Source organism: Pungitius pungitius, chromosome 1, assembly GCF_949316345.1.
Source record: "Pungitius pungitius chromosome 1, fPunPun2.1, whole genome shotgun sequence".
Lineage (NCBI taxonomy): Eukaryota > Metazoa > Chordata > Actinopteri > Perciformes > Gasterosteidae > Pungitius > Pungitius pungitius.
The window spans coordinates 4,010,359-4,026,793 of record NC_084900.1 but is presented as its reverse complement, the minus strand read 5'-3'; the positions used below and the strand labels follow the sequence as shown (position 1 = coordinate 4,026,793).

Genomic DNA, 16,435 nt, shown 5'->3' with positions numbered 1-16,435 from the left:
AACCGTCTCCTCATTTGAGTTTGTTGTCGAGTGACTCATCTTCATTTCAATATAACTGAACATAGAAGTAGAGCAGGGGTATTTCCTTTTGTCATTTACCCGTGTGGTATAGTTCCATGGTAGATGTACTTTATTAGTTCCTTATAGCCAGAACATTGGCACGGTGCCATCCACGTTGGCTATTAAACGCCGTCGCTGTGCCATGTGTCCTCCATCAATGAATAATCCTGCACCTCTGCTCCTCCCAGCCAAGTCGTGCCCGGCTCCTCCGGGCTGGAGGGAGGTCAGCAGCCGGCGCGGCTCCCAGCAGGAGTTTCCCGTGGGACAGTCGGTCCGTGTCACCTGTCCCAAAGGTCAGCAGATCAGAGGCAGCGGCACCATCACCTGCAGGCCCGACCGGACCTGGAGCCCCGTCAGCTCCGCGTGCGAAAGTAGGTCGTGTTTGAGATGGATGTGGAACCTCACTTAAAAGATGCAATCATAATCACTGACAGAGACGTATCAAGAGTGGTAAATATGTTCGTCAATAGGTGAATATCAACGTTATGTTTTGGGTAATCTATCAAATTAAGATGGTGGATATGTACTCAAACCAGCAAATCATGTCCTAACTCAGCTGTCAATCAAGGAGTAATTGTGTATTTCATCTTTGACACCTCTACATGCTCCTCATCTTCTTCCCTGCGATACGTCGTCTCCTCTCCAGCATGGCGGTCGGCTCAAATCTGCCCCGTTAGCTAAAGCATCCTTTTCTATTTGTCTCGCTGAGCTTCTACCATCACAAACGTGGCCGCATCAAACACCGTGTTTGCTTCCCGCGTGCCGGACTCATTAGGGGCACCGCTGCTGCTCCTATGGCAACCGTTGTCAATTAGTCCTCTGATGTTTCTCGCGTGCAGTCGTCCTGAATACACAACACACGTCGCTATGGTTCCTGGTTTCTATTTGCATGTTTTTTTTCACCCCCTATTTGCATGTTGCCCTTAATCTTTTCGGCCCCTTTTTTGGGCGGCGGAGGAAGGCGACCGATTGTCAAGCCACGCACCTGAAGCACTGGGTATATTTGGATATCTTGCATGAATGAGGGTCACATGGGAACACAGCTTGAATTCATCCAACGGAACACGATTTTCTCCCTCTGAAGTGCACGCTTTCATAGTCGGTACGGAAGGAGTGGACGAAATAACAGTAACACCTTCTCGCACAATGTAGCGAAGTCACACAAACACACACACGAGAGTTAAATACTTTAAAATGATGTAATATGACGGGAGGAATAATGGCTACGAAGGGGAGGCCTCTGTTTTTATTTACGCCTCATGCAAAGCTGTTTTTTTCCTGTACTGTAAGGTGTTTCTTTTATTTTGTCCACTTCCTGTAGTAAGATGTCCTCGCTGCTCAAACGGAATATTTTAAGTTCAGTGAAGGAGCAGCTGAAGAAACCGTGTAGTGAGTAACTGGTGGGTCGTTCCGTCTGGTACAGGGGTGTCCTGTGGCCCCCCCCTCCACGTGGCCAACGGGGTGGTGCGGGGGGCGGTGTTCCAGTTTGGGGACGTGGCGGCGTACTCGTGCTTTGGCGGCTACGCCATGGAGGGCGTCGGAAGGAGCAGGTGTCTGGAGAACGGCACCTGGACGCCGCCTCCCACATGCAGAGGTAGAGAGACCCGCCCCCCCCGTCCCCGTTCCTCCCCCCCCCTACTCGCTTTTGGCGGAATGGACCGTCCCCCTTTTCTACCGGGACACTTCCTGCTTCCTCTCTTACTGTCCCTCTTGCAGCGTGACGTCATGCCGCTGATCTGCTGCTCTTGCCCAACAGGCCCTTTTCTTCCTCTTCTTCTTTTCTTCCACGTAAGGTGTCGACACCTCTGTGCCTGCTCTCTCTGTCCCTCCGACAACCCCGTGAACCCCGTCACACCACTGTTAAGGTGTGGGTCAAGTGGTCGACCCAAAGAGGCCGCTCAGACGATGCCTCTTCCCGTGCACTGGCCTGTGAGCGCGCTACACAGCCCCAACTGAAAGAAGAAGAAACGTGCCGCCGCGCACGGAGCCGGCCGCTGTGACCCCGTGGACTTTCCTCACGGTCACAGCGGTGTGGAGCGTCAGCAGTGTGAGGTTCTACGTTGCGTAACATGTGTGCGTCGTCTCTTCCTTCAGCCGTGTGCTGGCTGCACTGCCAGAACGGAGGCGTGTGCCAGCGGCCAAACAGCTGCTCCTGCCCCGAGGGCTGGATGGGCCGCCTGTGTGAGGAGCGTGAGTATCCCCTCAGTCCCAAGTGTCCCGTCTCAAACACATCTCAACACGTTTGACCTCCTCTGTCTGTCCCCCCCCCCCCCCGCAGCTATCTGCATCCTGCCGTGCCTGAACGGGGGCCGCTGCGTGGCGCCGTACCAGTGCGAGTGTCCCGGCGGTTGGAGCGGCACGCGCTGTCACAGCGGTGAGTCACGTGCTCGGGCCTCCTGACCTGCCCGGGACACTCTAAAGAAATGATAATAAAACATAATTACAATGCGTCATTTGAACTGGTTTCTCCCTTCTCACAGGGAAAACGGGCCGTTGTTTGGAATGCAGTGGGGCTGGTATCAAGGGGTGTTTCCTCCCTGATTGTGTTTTTTGTTTGGTGTCCACAGCTGTGTGCTCCTCGCCCTGTCTGAACGGAGGCAGGTGCATCAGGCCCAACAGATGCCACTGCAGTGCCGGGTGGAGCGGACACGACTGCTCCAGGTGACTGGAGACCACGACAGGGAAAAACCTGAGATGCTTTTTTTCCATTCAAATAAATACTAAAGTTTGGATTATTAGTAACAAATACAATAATAACTTCTTTGAACATTGCTGATAAATGCAGTGCTTGATGTGTATATGAAATGCACAAGTATGTTATTTAATGGCATCATGTGTCCTTCTAGTTGGAGATTTACTAGAAACAAAAGCTGGTGTTCATCACATCGCAGACGCTGCGTTTTAGGCCCGCAGTGATGATGTAATCAAGCAGGAAATATTGAATCACTAGTGTTATTGCCATCCAGACTTTTAAGAAACATTGTCAATCAAGAATAGTATCTTATAATTTGGTGTCTCGTTAATTTCCCACTTTGATCTTGTGTACACATTTTTTTTACCTGCAACAGCCTGTGGTTAATTTAAATAGCCAATTGAAAGACAGACGTTTAGATTTGGTGACGTACCATGAAGACATTTATTGGTAAAATCAAAACCCTTCCTGGTTCGTTTAAACCTTTGTCTTCACTCACAACACTCTGCTTCAGGTCAGAGGAAGCATTAGTGTAACCACCACCGCACCCAGGGGAGGAATGAATATTAGTATTCAGGTTACTAATTATTTTACAAAGCATTCTGGGTAAGCATCTCCTCTGCATATTCACAGACTGAATATCGTTTTCTCTCTTTGCAGGAAAAAGAAATCTGGCCACTATCACTTCTGAAGACTCCATGTGAAGGGAATCATTGTATATTTAAGTGACACTTGTAAACCAATTCATTCTCATCTCCGCAAAAGGCAAAGCAAGAACCGTTTTGTAAAATAAAGCTGTATTTTTTCATATAGAGACTCAACAGTATTAAACATATGCTGCTATATACTTGTATGATGTGTACAAAAAAAGTAAAGAAAAAAAAAAAAGTGATGTCTCAATGTATATGTGTAAACTACTCTCACATTTGTATTAAAGCATAAAATACCATTTCATGCAGGTTGTGTATCATGTTGAAAGTGAATAAGAGGAGCCCAAAGTTCCTGTTAGCCATCTTTTATTATTACAATCCACTTTGAACAGACCTCAGGAATGAGTCAGGAGCAAAGCCCATTTCAAATTAAAAAAAAGACTGATCTAAAAGTGGTCATGAGGTTTTAATTCAAAATTCTGATGACAGAAACAGAAGGACAAAAGGACATGTCCCCCAGACGCCTGTGTGGAAGAGACATCCTGATGGTCACACGACTAGCCACTGGAGTTTTCTCACGCGTGCATCGAGGGCTACGGTGGCGTTACTGAGGGGGAGCGGAGCCGGGACCTCATGTTCTCAGAGCCACCAGCTTTTCCAACAACGTGTCCACGTTGGCGCCGGAGAACTCAAACACCTGAAAGGACAGCGCGGACGGAGAGTTAAAGACCAAAACTCCAAAAAGGCCTCTCGTCCAATTTAGCAGACAGGCTGTGCATCCTCGTTCTTACCTTGGCGCCGTTCTTGTAGAAGTGGAAAGTGGGCATGCAGCTGATCCCGCATTCTTTACTGACATCCTGAAAAGATAACAAAATAATTAATAAGCCACTCTGTCGGTATCAGACTTCAAGCTTCTTTGTGAAGGTTGTTTTTAAAAGAAAAAACAGGTCACATGATCCAGCTGTGGCTCCACATGGTCTCCTGAAGTGGATTTCAGGAATAGTCCGCATTTTTGAGAATTACTCGAGTGGTAAATTACTAAAATCCTGCTCTACTTCTCCCGGGAGATGGTTTGTTGATATCTATCTGGACACGTTGAGGCTTTGAACGGAGACCAGCCGATGTAGGAAACAAAAGACACACTTACTTCACAATCATCCACGTCGACCTTCAGGAAAACCACGTTCTTGTTCTCAGGCTTTGACGCCTCTTTCTGAAAAGGAGATGGATGAGCATTAACGCTAAAAAAACCCCAACAAACAGGACGCGTGCGTCGAGAAAGCATCTACTTAAACTCTTGGTCCAAGGTGCAGCCATGACATTCTGCCAGTTAGGTTCTTCTTGAGGTTGGAACAGTTACACAAACGTTTGCCAAGAGCAACAAGAGTCAGGAAAGGCCTTGTTGACGCGCAACAGTCGTTACACAAAAGGATGCAACCGTGACAAAAACACCTCGTGACCACAATTGTAAAAGGAACCAACAGCCTCCTAAAAATATACATTGGCTTGAAATGATTCCACGTCGGAAAAAAAGGATTTTGTTAGAGAATGAGAAAAAAATATATATTTTTTTTTTAAACAACACCTGAACGTCACAATTGTAGACTTACCACAAATATTGGGGCGATCATTTTGCAGGGGCCGCACCAGGTGGCTGTGAAGTCCACCACAACCAGCTTGTCGCCAGAGTCCTTCAGGATTTGGTGGAACTCCACCTACAGAAAGAAAAAACGTGAGTTAGTTAGTCAGCTGATATCGGCAAAACAGAAAAACACCTCTTGCAGCAGTTATTTAGTCAATGGCTTCCGCCACTGCAAAAACCAACATTGCATTCTCCGTATCTGGAAGCTTTGACTCCTCAGAGTGGGGGGGGGGGGGGGGTCATATTTCACTCACACACAGCTTCTTGTATTCCTCACTTTGAGTATATATGCACACAATACTGCACTATGGACGTGCCACCCCTTAAATTAAAGAGCCTTTAACGAGTCAGCTAAAGGGTGATACACAGTAGTCGCATTAATGCGTAAACTACGTAATTATGGTTTCACAATAGCTCTTTTCATTAACTCTCCTCCCTGACGTACTAATGATATTACGTTACTACGGAGGGCACGTCGCGTAGGGCGTTAGCTACAAGTGGGTTTAGCTTTAGCATCGCGGCACCGCAGCCGCGGCTCCGCGAGCGTCTCCGGCGTCACAGCGGTGCATTGTGGGTAAAAGCGCCGGGTAACGTGCGGAGAGGAGCGGGCTTCACGGTGAATCCTGCGGGCCCGGTGCCATTCAGGCGCAATCGGAGCCTTTAGCTTCACTCTGGCGGTTCAGACCGCATATACACATCTACGGTTCAGGAATCCGTATCGAAACGCGCCACAAACACACGTTCAAACAATTGGGAAATAAACTTCGTGTGGACACGCACACAAACGCAGACACACCATCGACCGTTAATGGGAAAACAGCAAAAACAATTACAATGGCGGCTTTAAAAAAACAGGGGAAAAAAAGATGAACCCTGCAAAATAAAACAAACACAACTTACCAAAGATTCAACTTCCCTGACTGCGTTTGCCATGTTGTGAGCGTGTCTCGGGTGAACAGTGACTTAGTGAGTGTTACTTAACGTAGACGACACGCCGTGTTTTATGGGCGCTGCATCAAGCCACTCAACGTCAGTCCGATCCATAGCGGAAATAAGTGTCCGTTAAGAAAATAAAAGCTGTTGTAAGTGTCAGCCCGGGTTACGCCGATGGCTTTAAGCAGTGGATGCGAAGTGCGCTTTGATTATATTCGTATTCCGTAAAGATTCTACCGTTAATATCCCATTTGATTTGTGGTTGTATTTTGCACCACAAAGCGCTTGCCAATAAAGGCTTTTATTTTGAAGGTTGTCAGTAAAGAAGTATTTCGAGGCTTTTATGGGAATTTCCCTTCCATGAGCTCAACAAGAAGGTGTGTGAATACACTCATATAAAACGTTCTCTCGGTGAATTCATTCAGTCATTCTACGTGTTTTCTAATCGTTTGGATGAACGGCCGATGGAGGAAGTACAGCCTTTACAGTATTACTAGTATTATTCAAATTAGGCATACGTTGTGTTAAAGACACTGTGTATATATCCGTTCACTAAATGGTATGAATATTTCGATAGTGCGGGGGGGGGAAAAGTTGCAAAGTCACAATGACTTGACAGATTATTGGTTTACCGTAAAGGGCTGGGTCTGCGCAGCTCCATTTCCGTGTAATAATACACCTAAGTGTCTTACGTCATCGCCATCCAATTGTTTCTCTGCATCTTTAGGTTCCCGTAAATATTCCCAAACGTAACGCGGTCTCCAATATATATCTTACATTTATGTAAGAAGGGGCGAAAAACTGAATCCGATCTTTAGTTTCGATTTTCCGGAAATTAGTTTTATAAGAATTTCTTACAGCAAATCGCTTTCACTTTGCAATAGCACTTACCACAGTGATACCGTTTTGCCCCGCGGGGCATTAAGCATCACTACAAACAAGTGTCATTTTGGGTCTGCTCTATTCAACGCATACATAACTTTCAAATATTGGGTCAGTATAAAATACTCAGGCCCTTTCAGGACTGGAGACACTCCTGCACTAAAGCGGGTAAAGCTTGTTGTGCAATTCAAATTATAATGCAATTGCAATTCTAATAAGGTTCTATTTCCTCATCAAACACAAAGCTCCACTTGGAAGCAGGAGGCTTTCGGTGAACTATATAATCTACACCGTAAATACAGAGGATTGCATGCATTAATACCAGATTTAGATGGCGAAGATGTGAAAATTGAAAAGCAAGCGCTTCACTTTATTATCCATACACGAGCTGTCACTGAATGCAAAGCTCACGGTTCATTTTGTCACAGCGAATAACATAGAAATGTTTCAAAAGGGACCGTCCAACAACACTCACTGAACTAAAGCAAAAAGTATTAATCACATTTTTTTCCATGGACATCATTTCTATTGGTGTCCAAGGCCAAATCCTTCATGTATAAATTCTTTAATTCTGTGTAGGTTACTCATAGGGCGGATTCTTCTTCTTTGATCCGCATCAGACCGCGACAACAGCCTTGCCGATGTTCTCCCCCTGCAGTATTCCCATAAAAGCAACTGGCATCTTTTCAAAGCCTCTTGTGATGTGCTCCCGACACTGCAGTTTGCCCTGCAGCGGTAGAATAAACAAAATCACACGAATTAGGCTAACGCTCACTGAGATTAAATATTTCCTCAAGTAAAACTGATGAGAAAAATCTCTTTTCCAGTCCCTGACCTCTTTAAACCATCCCATCAGCCTCTTGAGGGACTCCGGGTGCTTGTGCTCCCACCTGGACTGCATGAAGCCCTCCATCTTAAGCTGCTTGAAGATCATGGTCAAGTGGGGGAACGGGCCTGACGAGAAGGAGAGAGATAAAGTTAAATAAAAAAAATAATAATAAACTTTCATGGCGTATCAGGGAAACAATTGTGTCAAGACAAAGGTCTGTTTCCACATCTGCTCCAACGTTTAGGTAACACAATGTCGCCCTCTAGTGGACAACCACGTTTAAATCATGTGAACATGTTAGGTTGTAAAAGGGTTAATAACTTGCATACAGTCGTATCTGCAATGCAGCATGTATTTGTCTCACAAGCATTGATCAAAATCAATGAGACAAATCCACATGAAGGACATTAAGGAGGGGTGTGCACACCTGTTTGGGGCGTAGTGTCATTGTAGGTGGAAATGGAGCCACAGACGGCTATTCTTCCAAAATTCTTCATCTGTTGAATGGCAACACTTGAAAAAGGGCCACCCACCTCAATAAACAAAAAAAAAACAATAGTTCAAACGTGAGCAATGATCACGTTTCAAACACTCAGCCCGCACACTAAGAGCAAGTTGGAGACATTTGCATAAACAGTAAAGGCTGAAGGACACTTGGCGGGCTCGGAGGTAAACCATCACATTTTCAAAGAAGCAGTCGTATCCGCCCGGAGACGCCTTCTTCAGGGCCTCCTCCAGCGAGCCGACGCTCTTGTAGTTGAAGGCCTCGTCGAAGCCCAGCTCTTTGAGGAAAGCCACCTTGGCGTCGGAGCCCGCCGAACCCACCACCCTGCAGCCCTTGATCTTGGCCAGCTGTCCCACCACGGAGCCCACCGCCCCCGCCGCGGAGTTCACCAGCAGGGTCTCGCCCTCCTGGAGACCCAGGACCTCTTCTATCCCGTACAGGGCCGTCAGTCTGGAGAGGAGGAGAGAGAGTCAACAACCAAAGTATGAGCGTGCGTTCTCCCTCCAGTTAGGCAGAGGAACTTTGTCCCATTAGCTCTTTTTAACTGCTTCCAAACAAAGATGGAAGTGTTTATAGACGACCCTTAACTCGGCGGCAGGACAAAACATCTGGAGCCTCGCCTGTTTATTTGCTCGAAGAAAAGAAAGAAAGGACCCAGCTGTTCTGGTTGTTCCTTAAATGAGTTTAGGTATCACGTTGGGCGTTCCCTTCGTGCCTATCGGTTGCACAGATGCCCGACGCGTGTATGCCAGCGAGCATCCGTCTCACCCCGGCATGCCGATGGCGCCCAGAGCCAGGGACAACGAGACGTCTTGCGGCCAGCCGGGCATGACGGGGACGAGGTCCTTGCCGTCACACACCGCGTGGCTCCTCCAACCGCAGCGAGCGACCACATGGCTCCCCACGGCGAAGGCCGGATTGTTGCTTTGAATCACTCTGCAGGGCGGGGGCGGGGGGGGGGGGGGGGGGGGGACAGAAGGAGGGATTGCGTGATCCGTCGGACTCAGATTAAGCCCGAAAAGTACATTCAATTGTGTCGTGGTATCCTAGACAACGGTACGACGTAGAAACGGGCGCACTTCAAACAGATGCCTCTGACGCCGTTTGTTCAGTTTGGTCACAAGAGTAATTGATTCTGCATGTTTATCGTCAGAAGCTTTCCCACCGAATGGCGGCGAGCGTCTGAACTCTCAGCCAAGAACTTTCACATTATCTGGCTCTGCGTCTCAGTCACTGTGACTCAATTGGTTTGATGATAAATACCAGCTGTAGGATGGGCTCTGTTTACACATCAGTGCATGCAGGGTAAAGACATTCCTGTTTAAGTGTGTTCATGTGTGTGTGTGCGCGCTCTTTACTTGGCCACTTGACTCCCGATCATCACATCGCCTTCATTCATGCGAAACTTACTAAACGGCCTGCAAAGACAAAAAACAGCCCACAAAATTGCGTTATTATATGAACTAGTTAACAACAATGATTCTGAATGTTTTTAAGATGCACTCACCTCATGTACGGGTCCACACTGAGAAACAGCGCTTCCAAAAGCACCTCTGAAACCAAAAGAGACATCAGTGCTCTACTCGACACCTGAAACGGACCTTTTCCTCCTCTCCATACGACCCCGATCACGTAAGCACGGACTCATTTCAAGTTATCGCAGCTTGAGACTCGATGAAGCCACGTGGCGTGCACCCCTCTGCGAGCTTACGGAGAGAAATTTGAGGGACTAATACAAAAAAAAAAATGAAAAGATCTCACCCCCATCTGTGGGCGCGCGGAGCTCCTCCACCTTGAGCTCAAAGTCGCTGTCCTTCGGGAAGCCGTCGAAGTGCCGGGCCAGGATCCACGTCTTCGCTTGGACCATGATGCTTTGACCGGGGCAGCTGTGAGAGACGGAGCGGCTGTTTGGAAATTACACAGACAGTGGACATTAGATGCAGCGACGTCATTCGCGGTTCTGTGAGCCACAAGACGTTTGGATGTATTAACCACTTAATTAAAAAGTTACTAAAAAGTGAATTCACGTGAAAGCTATTAAAACCTATTCATCAAGACCTACTTGGATCATGAAGGAGAGATAATGGCTGTGCACTAGTAACAAGAATGTTATGTGCATTTTTAAAGTGCATCCAAAATATGCAATGTAAAACTGTAATTAAAGAGGAATGACGAACAATTATCCTCACAACCAACGCTGCAAGAACAGGAAGAAACAAGCGCAGCACTTCTCTTATTATGCAAATCAACCACATCAATAATTTCACATAGACTGCTGGGAATGTTTCTTCTTGGAAGACAACGATTCAATGGTTTGAGAACCTGACCTGAGTAAATGTCTTCTGTGTGATGATTTAAGCATCAGTAGAAGAAAGACTTGAAAGTTCTAAGGAGCAAAGAGCATTGAACTACAAAGTCTTAGTGAGACGAACTCCTTGCTGATGACCACCTGTCTTCCATATGTTTTACCGATTCCTCCTCTAGCAGGCGTTCTAGTTGGTTTAAGGATGCTATTTTATATATATATATATATAAAATCTGTAGGACCTACCAGTTCTCTTTCTCCTCAAAGAAATGGCAGAAGTCGTGTTGTCACCGGGGACTCAGGGTAGCATGAGCATGGTCGCAGAAGGACCTGGGTCTTGAATACTTTTCTCGGCAAACAAGGCGGGAATTCGACTTCATTGCTGCGACCTGATTGGTTGGGGGTGAAGACGGAGCTTCTAGCGTATGACGCAGGACGTCACGTCGTCTCTGCCTTTCTGCGTGCCGTCTGTTTGGATGTTTGGCGCCAGCAGACGACTGTCTTGGACTGGGCGCAACACACAAAACGGGGCTCCTGAGTGTAACCGGTAAGTTTCGAGGTGCTAATTGTTTCACGAATTATTAACGTGACATGCTACCTTTATCGACGTTTTAGTGTTTAACGAGAGCGCACTGCTGTACCGCAACTGTTTAGCTAGCGTTAGCTAACATACTTAAGAAAGCCAACGCTAAAAAGGAAGGAAAAGCTAACTGTTTAGCTAGCGTTATTTAAGAAAGCTAATATACGCTAAAGCTAACGTTAACTGCTCAGAAGGATGTGTGCTCGAGTAGAGACGTCGTTTTGTCAACATTAACGATCGAACTCACTGTTCAATGTTCTATTGTTTAACTGTTGACATGTATCCTTGTTAAACGTTATAATATCGTTATGTTATAACGTTAATCTTTCGATTTCTGTTATACTTCATCGTTATCACCACAAACCCCCTCTTTCTTTTCTCGTCACCACAATGTCTACATAAATGTAACATAACCGTATAGAAAATGAGAGCATATGTGCATTGACATATCATTTTTTTTAACTGTTAGTCAAACAAACCACGCTAAATAAACACTGTTATGAAATGATTCCAGTGTCTTAATAAAGTGCAGTTTACAAAATGGGTTTTATGTAGCTGATGACATTCATTTTTTTTTGTTGATGTCTGGATTATCCAATATCATGCAACACGATTCATGGCATCTCTAGTCTTAAGATATCCCCAATATGCTTTACTTTAAGTACTCACTGTCATTGTATCAATCTTCACCTAATCCACATTGTGCTGCTTGGTGACTGAATAGCACAATATTCAGGTGGCTGAACCAACATGTTAAACGGTGGCCAGTTTGTGGAGGCCTTGGGTCGCCTAGGTTACCCCGGTGCATCATCACTGAAGGCCTCAGACTTCGACTGGCTCTTTGACTGTGCCCCGGAGAACCTTCACTTCCTGCGCTTTGTCTGTCGGACCCTCAACCAGAGCAATGTTCTCACCAAGGAGGAGGCGCTCGCTTTTCAGGAGCTACAAAAGTCCGGCAAACCGTGCCTGGATGAAGCAGCCCTGGGCGAGGTCCTTAAAACCATTGGACCATCAGATGGGAGCAGTGCAAACCTCCTGGGGCCCTCTTCTTCCTCGTCCTGCGTGTTTGCAGCCGAGGGGGATGTGACCATAGAGGACTTGGAGGCAGAGCTCCATGCACTGCGCAAAGAAAAAGACCTCAAGCAACGGCGGTATAACAGGTTGCAAGTCGTTTCCACCTCCCGCGCAGACGTTGACCTACGGCTCACCGCAGAGCTGGAGAACGCTGCTTGTAAGCTAAAAGAGGCCAATGCTTCAATTGGAGCTGAGAATGCTGACACCAACGGCCTATTACAAAACCTAACGGATGAGGTGGGAAAGCTTGCTTCCTACCTCCCAGTTCAGTCAGAGGCTATGCAAAAAGGAAAAGGAGACCCTGTGACCTCAATAAGCAATAAGCTTCTATCCACAAGCCCACCTGTCCTCCTCTCTCAGCTGCACTTGGACCCCTACCTGCACCAGGAGGAGCTCAACACTAAAACACTAGCTGTCTTCACACAGAAGCATTTCTTCCAGGGAATCTATGACATTGTTGAGACTTCTTGCTCCGAGCGCTTCCAGCTCCTTGACCTCAGTTCTTGCGACGATGAAGAGGATGTAGAGAATGAGCACAAAGGGCGGGGGATGGAGGAGCAAATGGTGGACAGCAGGAGGACAGAGCTGGCCAGACTCCAGTGGTCACACATTGTGGCCCAGCACCAACTGATGCAGGTATTGGCAGAGGAGAAGAGTGTCTTGGCTGGACTGGATTGGTTTTCTGAGAAGTTCTCTCATACCAAGGTAACGCAAACATACATAAGTAGCCAGATTTATTATCTCCTGCAAACTGTATCAGAGCTCTTGTAATGCGTTTTGGTTTTTATTATTTCAGTTCCTGTCTCAAGCTCTCCTTTCCTAACGATCTGTTCACTGTGCCAGAGCATCTCCACGTCCTCCTCACTGCACGTCCGTGAGGTCGTATCCAGGAAGGAGCTGCAGGCGGTGAAGGCTGAGCTGGAGGCTCTGCTACATGGACCGGTACCTGCTGCCCTCAGAGAATCTGCCAGGTTGCTTAATGTACCCGTAGTGAGGGGAGACCTGGATCTGCAGAAAACCAGGCAGGACTACTACACCTCCAGACAGAATCAGGTCAGTTGGTGATACCAGTCGTTTAACCCTCTTATTCTGTAAAAAGTATTTTGCAGTGGTTGGGGCAAGCTATCAATCCTCTTATTTCAGTATTGTGTTGAGAATTCAAATTTCTTGCTCTAGTATATTTTAGTAAAAAACAATGTTTTAAACAACATGTTATATCACTGTATAATTGTTTTAAGAGGGGCATTCTTACTGAATAAATCTCACAAATAGGAACAAGAATTGATCAGAAATAAATGTCCTGGTATGATGTACTTATGTACTCTTAGGTTCGGGACTACCTACTCCGCCAAAAGGCCTCTTTTGACTTGGTGCGTCTGGGTCAAGAGATTGAGTTAAGGAGGTGGAGGATGTGTCTGAAACAATTGGGAGAATTAGAAAGCAGACTCGTAAAGGAAAGTGAAGGATCAACCCTCCGAATCGAGTCCCTGTCACACCCTGACCTGGCTATCAACCCCAGACCCAACCCCATCATCAGCTGCAGGGATGCAGCCTTCAGCAGGTAAGAAGACTCACGCTCTGTTTGCTGTAGACGTGGACTCTAGACTACACGTTGTGGCACAACAGTTTATTAAAAGCAATTACTCCCTTCTCTTATTTTACGGTTTTGTTATTATATTTGCTAGGCAGTTTAAAGAAAGTCAGCTATTAATGCATAGTAGTTTGCTGTATTTTATAGTTTAACAAATGTACATATATTTGTTCACTGTGGCTATTAGTTGGAATGATCATCAGACCTGATAATTGGTTACTCGCCCAACTCCTCTGCAATACTGTGGCACTACGTTGGTTGCTTTGGGGCCATGACGCTCTTTGTTCTTAATTAAAAGCACGGTATGTCACGTTGGGATGTAATTCCTTTTTTCACCTTACTGCTCAGGCTGCTGCAGATCCTGGACCACGACTCAGACCACGGTCGATCAGAGCCTTTTCGGACATATGCAGCATTGGACCACGCTGCCCGGGACCTCGCAGGCAGCCTCCAGGTGAACCGGGATGCTGTAGCTGGCGCTGGCCGTGAGCAGCACTACACCGCTTCTCGTCTCTATGGCGACTGTGAGGCGCTCCACAGGGCAATGTACACCGAGCTCCAGCAGCTGATCTTAGGGCCGCAGGTACGTCTAACGGCCATCACTGACCAGGAGCTGCTCTGCCCCAATGCACAGGTAGGTTTGTTTCCTTTCCTTTACTCACAGTCATCTTGGTCAACTGCAAATACGGCCTTTTAGAAGCATCCATCATGTGAGTCGGTTGAATTTTAAATGACATGCCACTGTTGGTGAGGGAAGCTGGTAGCACAATGTGTTTTTTACTTTTGCACATTCTTCTCAAATATTGCAATGTCTAGACACGTGGGGAGTTAAAGCACCGTGTTAATAATGTCTCTCGGGATGAACTGCTTTAACGCAAAAAACAAGCTTCAGTATTGGGAGAAAAGTCTTTACTACTGTTATGTTAACACATTATGTATTTTGAGGTATTAAGTATGTTCATGAATTATCTGGATATCTGTTTGCTTCATCTGTCGCATCTTGAAAAAAAAAAATTTAGTACCGTTGTTCATTTCTCGTGCCTCTCCCTGTGTCTCTACAGGAGCTGACGGTGAAGCTTGTGGAAACAGAGTCTCAACTGCAGAGTTTGCACCAGTTAATGGGTGAAATCATGGGGGAGCTCAAAGCCAAGCGCTCTCAGCTGGAGCGCAATGCCCTCCTCAGGCGGGAGAGGGAGTTGTACATCTATTTCCACCTGGATGCCCGGCTGCTGAAGAAAGTAGTGGAAGATCTGGAGGGCAAAATGACAGCAAAGAGAGGACAGAATTAAAGCCTGCAGGAGGGAACAAGGAGCACTCATTGCCTGCCCGACTTCAATGTGCAGTTTCTGCGCTAAAGGATTCAACCTTTGTTAAAAGTACTGTGTGCCTTCAGTGGAGGAGGTTTACTAAGTGACCTTGAACAGTTTGTACAAGCGTGGACTCACAAAAAATCTGCACCTTCACTTGGTTTGTGCAGGAGACAAGATTACCCCAGCCTATTTGTCGTCATATTTGGGATAAAACTCAACTTGTAGTAGAAAGTTGGGTTGTGTATAAGATGTGCAGCATTGGGATCAAATGACTGCGTTTAACGCAAACCATTTTCAAATTAACTATTCTTTTATTGTCTAGTTTGTGTTCTAAATTACATGTCTTGTTTTTGTTTTTGCCATCAAATGAATAAAGTGTTATCTTTAGGCAGGTTTAATTGTTATTTTTTTCTATTTACTTGAAATAGTAGAAAATCTATATCTGTTGGATTATAAGTGTTTGAGGTGCAGGTTTAAATCTGTGTATAACTGACCTACCTCTCCCCTTCCTGTTTAGGCAGTTCACCGTTGAAGAGTCACATGTCCTCAGGTAGTGAGAGAGAGAGAGAGAGAGTAGCCAGTCGGTCAGGGGAGAGATGGAGCAGTCCAGCAGCAGGTTGTACTCTGGTCCTTTGTCCCAGGAGGCCCGGAAGATCCTGGCTGTTCTGCGAGGCCAGAGTCTACATGCAGCCAGACGCAACCACCACATTGCTCACCATCACAGGCAAAGTCAGTCAGGGTACTTCATTTAAAGTACAGAGGGAACTGGTTTCTTGTCATTTGCGTAGTTGATGTTGATAATGTTTCTGTTTTCCAGTTTTAGCCTCTGCAATCAATATTTTCAACTCACATCTTTGACAGTAGAGCTTAATAGAAAGTATTTGCTTATTCTCATTGGTCCTCTTGATTTTGGTAGCGCATACTGTGTGTTTAAAAAGCACAATTCCTGGGTATTTTCTTTTTCCGCTAAATATGGTCTATAACAAAGGTAATGAAATACTTATAGATTTAGATACCAGACAGTATATCGCTCTCTGCTTTGTTTCATATGTGGTAGTGCAGGGCAGTAATGGCCGCCAGATGGAGCCCTGGTCTCAGAGCAGCTGGAGCATGAGTCAGGAGGAGAGAGACACAGACCGGTACGTCAGATTAAGTAGTAGCTACACACCAATGTATAAACAAACCTTTATTCAACTAGGCATTTCTCTAACACTGTGTTTCTACTGTAGTCGTTAGTATTACTATCCGGGCCCTTGTTTGTAATCTGCAGCATTTTAATAGTGGATTAGTACAAACCTCTTGGTCCAGTCTCCAGGTGCCCCTTCCCACCTCTTACCGTGACGCCTGCAGCCAGCAGCAGAGCCCTCTATGTTATCAGCACA

The 16,435-nt window shown here is 46.3% G+C and overlaps 4 protein-coding genes across 5 annotated transcripts in view; 2 read left to right on the top strand and 2 right to left on the bottom strand.

The window, feature by feature from the left end:
* The window catches only part of svep1 (sushi, von Willebrand factor type A, EGF and pentraxin domain containing 1), a 59,220-nt gene extending 55,554 nt beyond the window's left edge, over positions 1–3,666 (top strand). Inside the window, exons 44-49 of the mRNA XM_037480860.2 lie at positions 249–431; positions 1,484–1,654; positions 2,155–2,250; positions 2,339–2,434; positions 2,628–2,721; positions 3,413–3,666. Of these exons, the coding sequence (XP_037336757.2) occupies positions 249–431; positions 1,484–1,654; positions 2,155–2,250; positions 2,339–2,434; positions 2,628–2,721; positions 3,413–3,443 (671 nt within the window). The 3' untranslated portion in view covers positions 3,444–3,666. The remainder of the gene's footprint in view (positions 1–248; positions 432–1,483; positions 1,655–2,154; positions 2,251–2,338; positions 2,435–2,627; positions 2,722–3,412) is intronic.
* An 85-nt stretch (positions 3,667–3,751) lies between these two features.
* txn (thioredoxin) lies at positions 3,752–6,103 on the bottom strand. Its single transcript, XM_037480866.2, has 5 exons — positions 5,945–6,103; positions 5,013–5,117; positions 4,550–4,615; positions 4,194–4,259; positions 3,752–4,099 (listed from the first exon to the last, which is right to left on the bottom strand). Exons 1-5 carry the CDS (start codon positions 5,975–5,977, stop codon positions 4,034–4,036), a joined length of 336 nt encoding a protein of 111 aa, XP_037336763.1. The 5' UTR covers positions 5,978–6,103; the 3' UTR covers positions 3,752–4,033.
* Positions 6,104–7,202: 1,099 nt separating this feature from the next.
* Positions 7,203–10,872, bottom strand: LOC119223527 (prostaglandin reductase 1-like). Its single transcript, XM_037480865.2, has 9 exons — positions 10,745–10,872; positions 9,955–10,097; positions 9,701–9,746; positions 9,552–9,611; positions 8,962–9,129; positions 8,370–8,643; positions 8,116–8,221; positions 7,695–7,813; positions 7,203–7,586 (listed from the first exon to the last, which is right to left on the bottom strand). Exons 2-9 carry the CDS (start codon positions 10,058–10,060, stop codon positions 7,476–7,478), a joined length of 990 nt encoding a protein of 329 aa, XP_037336762.1. The 5' UTR covers positions 10,061–10,097; positions 10,745–10,872; the 3' UTR covers positions 7,203–7,475.
* A 75-nt stretch (positions 10,873–10,947) lies between these two features.
* haus3 (HAUS augmin-like complex, subunit 3) lies at positions 10,948–15,512 on the top strand. 2 transcript variants are annotated; one of them, XM_037480863.2, is made up of 6 exons: positions 10,948–11,045; positions 11,803–12,857; positions 12,996–13,205; positions 13,481–13,713; positions 14,092–14,326; positions 14,805–15,512. In XM_037480863.2, the coding sequence occupies exons 2-6, from the start codon at positions 11,829–11,831 to the stop codon at positions 15,030–15,032; spliced, it is 1,935 nt and encodes a 644-aa protein (XP_037336760.2). In that variant the 5' UTR covers positions 10,948–11,045; positions 11,803–11,828; the 3' UTR covers positions 15,033–15,512. The 2 variants fall into 2 exon arrangements, with proteins under 2 accessions (XP_037336760.2, XP_037336759.2); XM_037480862.2 differs by having other exon boundaries at positions 14,092–14,377.
* Positions 15,513–16,435: the final 923 nt, after the last annotated feature.